The sequence below is a fragment of the Mercenaria mercenaria genome, chromosome 12, assembly GCF_021730395.1.
Source record: "Mercenaria mercenaria strain notata chromosome 12, MADL_Memer_1, whole genome shotgun sequence".
In the NCBI taxonomy this organism is placed as follows: Eukaryota; Metazoa; Mollusca; class Bivalvia; order Venerida; family Veneridae; genus Mercenaria; species Mercenaria mercenaria.
Window position 1 is genome coordinate 73,048,404 of NC_069372.1, and position 12,400 is coordinate 73,060,803.

The following is a 12,400-nucleotide window of genomic DNA, read 5'->3' on the forward strand; positions in this document are numbered from 1 at the left end:
TAAAATAGGCCAACTGATCCCGCTTTAACACATGCATATTCGCTATTCATGAATCTTTGGACAATGACGTCACACCTATAAAAAGTGAAGGTCAAGCAAAACATAAAATTGTAATTATTTCAATATTTCTGTTTCATAAGCAAAGTTTGACCGTAGTCATATCACATAGATAAACTGTATGCAGTGTACCTTCATTTCAGTGTAATGAGATTCAGTCATTATATAGCATATATGTAATAAAACAGATTTCAACTGAGTTCAATATTGGCATATCATACTAAAGAAAAATATTCATATATAATAAATCAGTTAAATAATTTATAACAAATATATCAAAGCAAACAAGTACTCATTTTAATATGCAATCTGAATAAGTCACAAAAGCAAGAAACCTTTTCATATACAGACGAAAATCTTTTAAAAAGCACTTCTCTACATAAAAGACTCTTATCACACCCTTATTCATGTGATGCGCAGACCGTATTCAGCTCTTTCCTTAATTTGATATATGTTGGTATTTCAACAGGTTTTTATCATATTTATTAAACTAACTTATCATTTTGAGATATATCAATATTCTTGCTAAATATACTGAGCCAAAGTTAGCTTTAAAACTGTGAACAGTGTCGTTTAGGATAAACGCTTTGTCTACATTTCAGTCAGCGTAGCACAATCAACAGAGTGAAAGAAATCGACACTTTCGTCCAATCAGGCAGAGTGTTGTATAAATCTTCCATTTTGATAAATTATCTATAAAGCGTTATCAAGTAGTTTGATTTGCAAACTGAAGTCACGTGGCATAGGTAACGAAAAAAATTTAGACGGCGTCGCCGAAAAAAATGATAATATTCTCAGCAGAACCAATCGAGTTCAATTTAATCCAGTTCAATTTAATATCTTTATTCCGTCCATACAGGTGCGATATATTGATATACGATACAAATATGAATAGATATAAATAAAAACTAGATAACAAAACACAAAAGCAAATAAACTAACACCAAGGAAAATATATATAAATCATTTTAACTGTTCAAATAATGAATAATGTTTTAATATATATGTATGCTTATACTCAAAGTTATTGTATCATTGTAGACACTGTGCTGTATAATTACGTATGATTATGTTACTAAATATTGGGTAGGGCAAAACGAAAGATCTTTGAGACATATCCTACCGAAAAGAAGATTAGAACTGCAAAGGGAGCTTACTCAGCACGATCTCATTATCATCGCCACAGATTGGGACAGGTCAGAAATCACACGTATTGGAAATCATATACTCTGGGACAGATCAGAAATCGGATATACTGGAAATCACACATACTGGGACATATCAGAAATCACACATATTGGAATCACACATATTGTGACAGATCAGATATCACACATATTGGAAATCACACGTTGGGATAGATCGGAAACATATTGGAAATCACACGTATTGGGACTTATTAGAAATCACACATACTGGGATAGATCAGAAATCAGTGCTGTACATTTGCTAATGAGAAACATAAGCTTGTTCCTTCCCTTGTATTGTTGTTTGATAAAACGCAAGGATAACCAAATAACCATATGTAACTTTGACCCCTTTCAGTTGGATTCTACTGACTTTTTCATTATAACCTTTGTCCATGATGTTGCGGTTGGTCAAAATAAATATGCTTATTATTTGTAAGTTTCCAAAGAAAAATAATTAATCAAACCTAGATCTAGCAGAGAGCTACTAAAAGTAAACCTGTGTCATGTCCGCTAGCGAGAGTCAGTACTGATCTTTCCGCTACTTTAACTTTCTTGTAATTTTGTATCTTTAGGTTTCGCTCTGTCTCATGTTTTGGCGCTGACGCGATGACATAATTAACGATAAGCTTTTCGTTTGCAGAATCTTACAGCTTTATAAAGGTTGCATGGTGTAAGTTTATGCAGTATTTTGTAATAATACATATTAGTCCTTGTTTTGGCCGCAATAACTTGTAGTAGCATACTCTCCTAGCTGTTTTAATAGATTTTTGGATTCGTACTCAAGGTTGCTCGTACCTTTACTCATTCCCTTGTTTAAGCTTCAAACTACTATTTCATGTATTTGTATCATTTTTATATTTTTAAAGCTCATCAAGGTTTCTGGTCACTGTTGCAAATTTAGTGATTTTTATAAGCCATTTTTTCTGAAGCATTATGTAAAACTAGTCATATTGTAATATATCGCTTATATGGTTTCTTTTTTCAGTATTTACCACATACACATGTTACCATTGAGTCATTCCAAATAAACCACATAAAGGGACTTTGTGCTTTGTTTTTCGATGGTAACTAATTGGTTATACTCGCTGGCCTTATCCTTGGTTCGGTACAACCTGTCCTTAATAATTTTCCAATCCAATGAAATTTAGTATAGATATGCTTTTAAAAATTACAAAGAAGTCAACGATAAAAACAGAGGAAGACCCATCTACTTCTTGGACATAATAGGGAAGAGTCTGACTAATGTTCTCCATTACGTGTTGTAGAATTTGTTTGTTTTTGTTGGGTTTAACGCCATTTTTAAACAGTATTTCAGTCATGTAACAGCGGGACAGTTAACCTAACCAGTGTTCCTGGATTCTGTACCAGTACAAACCTGTTTTCCGCAAGTAACTGCCAACTTTCCCACATGAATTATCAGAGGTGGAGGACGAATGATTTCAGACACAATGTCTTTCATCAAATCGTCACGGCGGACCACACGAGGATCGAACTCGCGACCCCGCGATCCGTAGACAAACGCTCTTACCTACTGAGCTAAGCGGGCGGGTCAATCGTGTTGTAGAAGGGCATGCAACTTTTAACTTTGGACATGAATTACAAATATATTTCTTCAGTCATATCGGGATATTTGGCTCTAAGAACAGTTCTAACAAATATTTCATAGGAACCGGCGAGGCGACAGGAAAAGCTATTACATGTACTATTATAATTCGAGATCCAATTGTAAAGTTTTGATCAACTCATTTTACAAAACACTCTCGCATAAGATTTTCCATAGCTTGCACCCATAATTCACATATTTGTTCATGTTTAGTCGTACCTATATGCATCCCATATTCAACATAGAAATATGTTTGTAAGAAATCATACAATTCAAAATGTTTCAAATAACAATTCCTGTTAAATCGTAATTGCGCGTGTAAATTTTGATTATGTCACTGTTTTGGAAGGATGTAAACCACTGCTGTATTTCAATAGACCACTGATAACATGCAAGTGCTTTCATTCCATAGTTTAATTTATATCCAAAACAAAATTTACGAAATAACAAAATCCTTAAGAACAATTTACTGGAGTTTGCTTATTTCGATTTGGTTTCTTCCACTTTAATGACTTCTATTTCAGAGTAAATACAAACACTTCATTGGAGTGAGAGCACGAGACGAGAAGCCGAGACTGTAATCCATCGTAATGTACTGCAATCGGTTTTTTGATGCCATCTGTCTCATCTAGAATCACTTTTACCTGCTGATGTTTTGATGAAAGCTGAACGACATTGTTACTATGGAAACCACAGACAAAAACCTGATCCCTACCGTCTGTGCAAATACCCTCAGGCTGTTTCAAGTCTCTGTGGCTGAAAGTGTCATGCAAATTTCCAGTGGTGTTCAGCATTGTTATACTGTCACTGCTATACATCGTAACAAAGCGATGATGACCTACTTCTGTAGCGGCGATATATTTGAGTACGGAAGGCAAACGTTTCGGAGCTTGAGGAATGTAGAACTGAAGCTGTCCGTTGTTGTTATACACCTCTATACGACCTGAAAATGGACAGCTTAAATCCCCAGTACAAACATGCAGATATCCATCAATATAAACCATTCCTCTGCAGTTAGTACCAACAGGAAACGATTTTGCCAGTGTCAGTTTCTTGCCTACATTAATGAACTGTATTTTCCTGTCGTTACGTAAAGCAACGGCAGCCATCCCCGGCCCAGCTGTACATACACTGTAAGGATCGCCCGACAATCGAAGAGAGTCCTGTAACTTATAGGACTGATTAAACCTCTTTAGTTTATGGTTGTTGTTGTCTATGACGAGTATCTTGCCGTCTAGTGATTGACAAATGTCAAATGTATTACAGTCATAATGGTCGGACTTTTCCGCTACAGTAAACCTCATCACCGGTACAGGTCTATACCTGGTAAAAGTATCCTCGTCTTTCGACACCGGCTGCTTTGATACCTTTCGAGACAAGGACGTTTGAGTTGAAGGAATTTTGGTGCCAGCTGACAATATATGCTTAAACGATTTATCCATAATGTCTCTTTCAGGAACGGAAGAAATATGCCCACTTTCTTCTTTGCAAACAGATGCTGTTGAACTTGATTCAGTTACTACACATGGCTTAAGCTTTTCGGAAGAGGTTGCTTTATCAGAGTATATTGTAAGAGTATTTGTGGTAGCCGCGGGTGAATAAGGTGTATATGCACGAGCGATTTGTTTGGTATTTAATGATACTTCAGACGGACGTTGTGTGGAATCAGTGTTATATAAAGCAACATTATGACAAGGTAGGTTATCATAAATATCCGAAGACGCTGAAGAATGTCCTGTGTTCGCGTAGATATCAGAACATACAGAAGAACTAGATGTGATGCTGCAATTATCTGTGTATGTTACTGTAGCACACCTGTCCATTTGAGATGATTGAGTGGTGTCTGGAAGTATATCATGCAGATCGGATAAGTTTACGTAGATATCTGAATTTGACGACGAGGTAAAAGATATGTTTTGCGATGTCATTTTATCTTCGGATATTGCAACAGATGAACAATTGGTACAGTTTGCATTTAATACCTCAATAAAAGGATGAGATTCAGCGTTTTGTGTCAGTGGAGATACTTTATGTTTCAAATCTAAAGTTGTCATGTTGTGTAGGTCAGTTGTTGCAAATGCACATTCAGGACTAACCACGTTGCTCTCAAATATATTTGAAGAGTGGTCAGCTGGGGGTTTGGTGATGATAGGCGATATTGCTGCATCCTGACAGGCCGACAAACAGATATCTGAACCTTCCATTGTAGGAGTGGCCATTTTGGTATTTGAAATTGATCCCAGAGAAACTAAAGATGTGACATAATTTTCAATATCCGGATTTATCTTATATCGAATACATTCTCTTTGTAGCGTTTCATTTATCTCTAGAATTTTCTCTTTCGAATCACTAACTAATCTTTTACCTACGTTTTTGACATGGTACGATAATTCACTCTCATTATCCCCTTCGGACTGTTTAAGTTGCCGTAAAATATCACCCGCCTTTTCTCTGGTACTTTCAAGGTAGTCAATATGGAACTCAATTTCATTTATCTTCACATTTACATTTTGACTGAGTTGATCTAGACCTTTCTTCTCCAGGACATCAAAAGATTCTTTGATCTTTTTACTAAAATCTACAATGATTCTTTCAGCTGTCTGTTTTTCCTTTTTAACACGTGACAGATCTGCTGTCCGATCCCTGAGTAATTTACCCACATCCAGGATAAAACTTTCTATTTCTTTTGTAATAATTTGATGTTGTTCACTCACCTGTATACCCTTAACAGCGTCTGGTATGTGGTGAGGTTTAGAATAAACACTGAAATACAAAAATGAAACTTTGTGTTTAGGTGTTGACAATTAGTTTATAACTGTATCTTTAAGATATTACATTTTCTTATTACATGTTTATGATTGGTGTTCATAATGAGAAGAAAATATTACACAAATGGTGTACCATAGAATACTATTTTACAGCTGTAAAAAACCTGCTTTTTATTCAAAATTATAGTCATGACTATTTAACACTTACACCTGTAGTTTTATCATTACAGCTGTAGATTTCAATTTAGGTCGAATTATGCAACTGAAATACAGCTGTTAAAAAGTTACAGCTATAGAAATGCAAAAGTTACAGATGAAAGTATGCCTAAAACATGACAATTTTATCATTATTTATATTAAACTTTTCTGCTTCAAACATAGTCTAAATAGTTAATGTATCTAATAACACAAGTATATTAGATAATTAAACATTTTCACTTACTCCATAACGGTTAAAATTCCAATAGTTTAGATGATGTGGTGTCTCTGTGAATTTCAGTTATATCCCCAAAATGCATTAAAGGCTGACAATACAATATTTCCCTCCAAACATGTTACAGCGGTAATATGTAGACATTACCATTTTACAGGTGTAACTTTCAACTGTATTTTTACAGCTCTATTTTTGAGATATTACAATTTTACAGGTGTAACTTTGAACTGTTATTACAGCTCTGTTTTTGAGATCTGCATGTTTTACACCTGCAAATTTCAACTCTACGTCTGGACATAATTTCCACTGACAGGTCTTTCACAGCTGTAATTTAAAAATCCCAGATCTTTTATAGACGTTTTACAGCTATAAAACAGGTTCTATTTTCGTACAGGGTATTATAAACAAGAGGGCCATGAAGGCCCTGTATCGCTCACCTGACCTCTTGACCTAAAGATCATCAAGATTAACATTGTGACCAAGTTTCATTAAGATATGTCATAAATGTGGCCCCGCCTCTAAAGTGTTAAATAGCTATTCCTTTGATGTGACCCTGTGACCTAGTTTTTGACCCCACATGACTAAGATTCGAACTTGACCTAAAGATCACCTAGATTAACATTCTGACTGACTAAGTTTCATGAAGACACAGCCATAAATATGGTCTCAAGAGTGTTTACAAGCTTTTACTTTGAATGACCTAGTGACCTAGTTTTTGACCCTACCTGACCCTGATTTAAAATTGACCTATAAATATCAATCTAAACGTTCTGACCAAGTTTCATTAAGATATGGTGATAAATGTGGCCTCTACAGTGTAAACTAGTTTTTCCTTTGATTTGACTCTGTGACCTAGTTTTTAATCCCACATGACCAAAAAGCAAACATAACCTAAAGATCATTAAAATTAACATTCTGACCAAGTTTCATTAAGATATGGCCATAAATGTGGCCTCTAAAGTGTTAAATAGCTATTCCTTTGATTTGACCCTGTGACCTAGTTTTTGACCCCACATGACTAAGATTCGAACTTGACCTAAAGATTACCAAGATTAACATTCTGACTAAGTTTCATGAAGACACAATCATAAATATGACCTCAAGAGTGTTTACAAGCTTTTACTTTGAAGGACCTAGTGACCTAGCTTTTTACCCTACCTGACCCTGATTTAAACCTGACCTATAGATATCAATCTAAACGTTCTGACCAAGTTTCATTAAGATATGGTGATAAATGTGGCCTCTACAGTGTAAACTATTTGTTTTGCCTTTAATTTGACCCTGTGACCTAGTTTTTGATTCCACATGACCAAAATTCAAACTTGACCTAAAAATCATCAAAATTAACATTCTGACCAAGTTTCATTACGATATGGCCATAAATGTGGCCTCTAAAGTGTTAAATAGCTATTCCTTTGATTTGACCATGTGACCTAGTTTATGACCTCACATGACTAAGATTCGAACTTGACCTAAAGATTACCAAGATTAACATTCTGACAAAGTTTCATGAAGACACAATCATAAATATGACCTCAAAAGTGTTTATAAATTTTTACTTTGAACGACCTAGTGACCTAGCTTTACCCTACCTGACCCTAATTTAAACTTGACCTATAGATATCAATCTAAACGTTCTGACCAAGTTTCATTAAGATATGGTGATAAATGTGGCCTCTACAGTGTAAACTACTTTTTTGCCTTTGATTTGACCCTCTGACCAAGTTTCATGAAGATACAGTCATAAATGTGGCCTCTAGAGTGTTAACAAGCTTTTCTTTTGAAATGACTAAGTGACCTAGTTTTTAATTCTACATGACCCAGATTTAAAGTTGACCTATAGATAATCAGGTTAACATTCTGACCAAGTTTCATGAAGATACAGTCATAAATGTGTCCTCTACAGCGTTAACAAGCTTTCCTTTGATTTGACCTGGTGATCTAGTTTTTGAGCCCGGATGACCCGATATCAAACTCGTCCTAGATTTTATTGACGGTAACATTCTGACCAAGTTTTATTAAGATTGGGCCCAAAATGTGACCTCTTGAGTGTTAACAAGCTTTTCCTTTGATATGACCTGGTGACCTAGTTTTTGACCCCAGATGACCCAATATCAAAACCGTCCAAGGTTTTATTAAGGGTAACATTTTGACCAAGTTTCATTAATATTGGGCCAAATACGTAACCACTAGTGTGTTAACAAGCTTTTCCTTTGATTTGACCTGGTGACCTAGTTTTTGACCCAGATGACCCTATATCAATTCTTCAAGATTTTATTGAGGTAATTCTGCAAGTTTCTTAAGATTGGCAAATGTGACCTTGAGTGTTAAAAAATTCTTGATTGACGGACTAGTTTTTGACTCAGATGACCAATAACAACTTCCAAGATTTTATTAAGGTAACATTCTGACCAGTTTCATTAAGATTAAGCTAATATATGCCTCGAGTGTTAAAACTTTTTCCTTGATTTGACCTGATGACCTAGTTTTTGATTCTAGATGACCCATTATCAAACTCGTTTGAAATTTTATTGACGGTAACATTCTGACCAAGTTTCATTTAGAATGAGTCAAAATTGTGACCTCTAGAGTGTTAACAAGCTTTTCCTTTGATTTAACCTAGTGACCTAGTTTTTGACCTCAGATGACCCAATATCAAACTCTTCCAAGATTTTATTAAGGTAACATTCTGACCAAGTTTCATTAAGATTAAGTAAATATTGCCTCTAAGTGTTAACAGCTTTTCCTTTGATTTGACCTGATGACTAGTTTTTGACCCCAGATGACCCAATATCAAATTCTTCCAGATTTTATGAGGTAACATTCTGACCAATTTCATTAAGATTGGCCAAATTGTGACCTCTAGAGTGTTAACAAGCTTTTCCTTTGATTTAACCGGGTGACCTAGTTTTTGACTCCAGATGACCGAATATCAAACTCTTCCAAGATTTTATTAAGGGTAACATTCTGACCGAGTATCATTAAGATTAAGCTAAATATATGGCCTCTAGAGTGTTAACAAGCTTTTTCTTTGATTTGACCTGATGACCTAGTTTTTGATCCTAGATGACCCATTATCAAACTCGTTTAAAATTTTATTGACGGTAACATTCTGACCAAGTTTCATTCAGAATGAGTCAAAATTGTGACCTCTAGAGCGTTAACAAGCTTTTCCTTTGATTTAGCCTGGTGACCTAGTTTTTGACCTCAGATGACCCAATATCAAACTCGTCCAAGATTTTATTGAGGGTAACATTCTGACCAAGTTTCATTAAGATTGGGCCAAAATTGTGACCTTCAGAGTGTTAACAGTCAAATTGTTGACGACGACGCCACCGATGCCGACGCCGCCGACGGACGACGTACACAGGGCGAGCATAAAAGCTCACCTTGAGCACTTTGTGCTCGGGTGAGCTAAAAGAACATATAGATGTTCAAAATGATGCCCTGCCAGCAGTCAGGTTTTAAATTATTAATTTGTTTCTACATTTTATGGTTGCAATATTTTTGCGTTTTTTGTCGTGTTGAGCGATCTTTGGAGATTCCACTATGTCTATTCTATGCACAACTTCAAATTCATTATAAGCATTTGATAATTTCGTAATACAAGAGGGCCATGATGGCCCTATATCGATCACCTGTTATCATTGCACTTGAGGTCAAGAAGGTCCTCAGAAAAAATATCTAAATCCAAAGGACAGGAACAACAAAGGGAAGAATTTGAACAAAAAGAAAACAAATTCTTACAAGGTATAGATGTGTCAAAATACACCTAAAAATTGGAGGTACCATCCATGTTGTACCACAGAAAAGTGGTCTCGGGTTTTCCCTACGGCCAATAATTAAAAAGTTACTAAAAATAAGCTATATATAGTAACGAAAAAGGGAAGTAATTAAAAAAAAAATATATTGTAAGTGAAAAAAAGAAAGATCTGCCAAATAAATCTACTGACATAAATGAAATTTCAGATCAGTATCTTCATTAGTTATGGAGATATACCCATTTTAATTTGAAATAAAGGGAGGTAATTTGACATAAAATCAGTCCATAGTTATCTACCCTGATTGTCTCACTCAAACTAATAACAATAATGAAATTTCAAATACGTCCTATAAGTACTTACTGATATAAATCCATTTTGATTACAATCAGGGGAGGTAATCAGATATAAAATAACTCTTGAACCTATGATTGGATCTGATTTGTCATGGAATCCATGATTTATTGTTGTTGAAGATATTTTGGAAGTTTGTATCAAATAAAACCATAATGAAGTCTCTATATGGCTGCAAAAGCCAAAACAGCCAATTTTGGACCTTAAAGGGGCCATAACTCTGGAACCCATGACGGAATCTGGCCAGTTCAAAAAAAGAAGCAAGATCTTGTGGTGATACAAGTTGTGTGCAAGTTTGGTTAAAATCAAATCATAAATGAAGCTGCTATTGTGCAGACAAGGTCAAAATAGCTAATTTTGGCCCTTGCAGGGGCCATAACTCTGGAACACATTTTGGGATATGGCCGGTTCAAGAAAGGAACCGAGATCTTATGGTGACACAAGTTTTGTGCAAGTTCGATTAAATTCAAATCATAAATGAAGCTGCTATTGCGCAGACAAGGTCAAAATAGCTAATTCTGGCCCTTTCAGGGGCTATAACTGTAGAACCCATGACGAAATCTCGCCAGTTCAAGGAAGGAACCAAGATCTTATGGTGATACAAGTTGTGTGCAAGTTTGGTTAAAATAAAATCATAAATGAAGCTGCTATTGTGCAGACAAGGTCAAAATAGCTTATTCTGGCCATTTCAGGGGCCATAACTCTGGAACCCATAATGGGATCTGGCCAGTTGAAGAAAGGAACGGTGATCTTATGGTGATACAAGTTGTGTGCAAGTTTGGTTAAAATAAAATCATAAATGAAACCACTATCGTGCAGAGAAGAAATTGTTGACGGACGCACGGACGCACGCACGGACGGACGGACTGACGACGGACGACGGACGAAGGGTGATCACAAAAGCTCACCTTGTCACTATGTGACAGGTGAGCTAAAAATGGCGTTCCTTTCAAATCTACCAGGAAATTAAACCAATAAAAGCCTAATAAAAGCCATGACCCGCTAAGATTTCAGGCGAACATCTTTTAAATTGAGACATAAATCTTACCTGTGTTCGAGCACCTTGCAGACGCTACAGCGGACGACACCGTGCTGCTCACAAACTATGTTGATCAATTCAGCGGTATGATTGGCACAATGTTTCGTTGGAAGAGTAAGCAAAAGTGATTGTTTCTGTTCTGTGAACTGCGTTCCATCCAGAAAAGTATGTCTCTTATTCGGTGAAATTCCTTCATGAGTTTTAGTACAAGACTCACATATATAGACTAAGCATTCCTTGCAGTATTTGTTAGCTATCACGTGCTTTCCCACTTCTTTGCATGGAGTACAAGGAACGTCATAAAATGATTTATTTCCTCTCTCCAACGTACACGATGATTCGCTAAATGATGTCATTTTATTTGAGCTGGAACACCTTAAAAATGATTAAACTATATTTTATTACATTAAATTTCTGGTCCTTAATATTCCAAAGAAATAGCATATATGTGCATTGTAAACGAGCTTAGCCGTACACGGAACAAAGAATATGTGTTTATCTACTTCCTGGTAAACAATACCCTTAGGTTTCGCAACTTAATTTTGTTGTTATTATGGGTTTACACATTCACAGTATAAACAAAATACAAACACGCAATATGATAAAGTGATCGTTCTTCTGAAAACCATTTTAACAGTATGTCGGTGTTTTTTCGAACGCGAATGCTTGAGTGGGAAAATATAAAAAAGTCTAGATAACATGTGTTTCAAAGGATTTTGATGATGATACACTATCTTAACTACATACAGTCGAACTTGTGCTTGCGACCACCCGTGAATAGCGACCACCTGTCGACAACGACCGGTCTCTGGTCCCCCCGTAGAAAAATGCTCATAAAAAGGTTGTGAATAGCGACCACCTGGCGACCTCAATCAGCGGCCGGCCTAATTCATTCCCAAGTGTCATATTCATATGCTATTGGATTCATTTTATGATTAGTAATATCTCAACCTGAAAGAAGAACGGGAAAACAAAAAGGGTCTTTGAGACCATAGACGCTTACCATCCCGCTAAAAGCGCTTTTACGACTCAAAACCTAAAGAAACAAATCAGAGTTATCATATTATTGCTTCTCACACAGACGTCTAATTAAATACAAGAATTATCATACCGAATATGTCACACGTGATTATTTCGAGTATTGACGTTTCTACTGTACAAATCCTACTTGTGTCACTCATTAATATTGTAATGA

At 35.8% G+C, this 12,400-nt stretch overlaps 1 protein-coding gene across 2 annotated transcripts; it reads right to left on the reverse strand.

Moving 5' to 3' along the window:
• Positions 1 to 340: 340 nt before the first annotated feature.
• Positions 341 to 11,705, reverse strand: LOC123533528 (uncharacterized). 2 transcript variants are annotated; one of them, XR_008366560.1, is made up of 3 exons: positions 11,215 to 11,705; positions 2,360 to 5,613; positions 341 to 1,743 (listed from the first exon to the last, which is right to left on the reverse strand). XR_008366560.1 is itself a non-coding variant. In XM_045315181.2 (2 exons), the coding sequence occupies exons 1-2, from the start codon at positions 11,559 to 11,561 to the stop codon at positions 3,366 to 3,368; spliced, it is 2,595 nt and encodes an 864-aa protein (XP_045171116.2). In that variant the 5' UTR covers positions 11,562 to 11,705; the 3' UTR covers positions 341 to 3,365. The 2 variants fall into 2 exon arrangements, 1 of the variants encoding a protein (XP_045171116.2); XM_045315181.2 differs by having other exon boundaries at positions 341 to 5,613.
• Between the last annotated feature and the right edge of the window lie 695 nt (positions 11,706 to 12,400).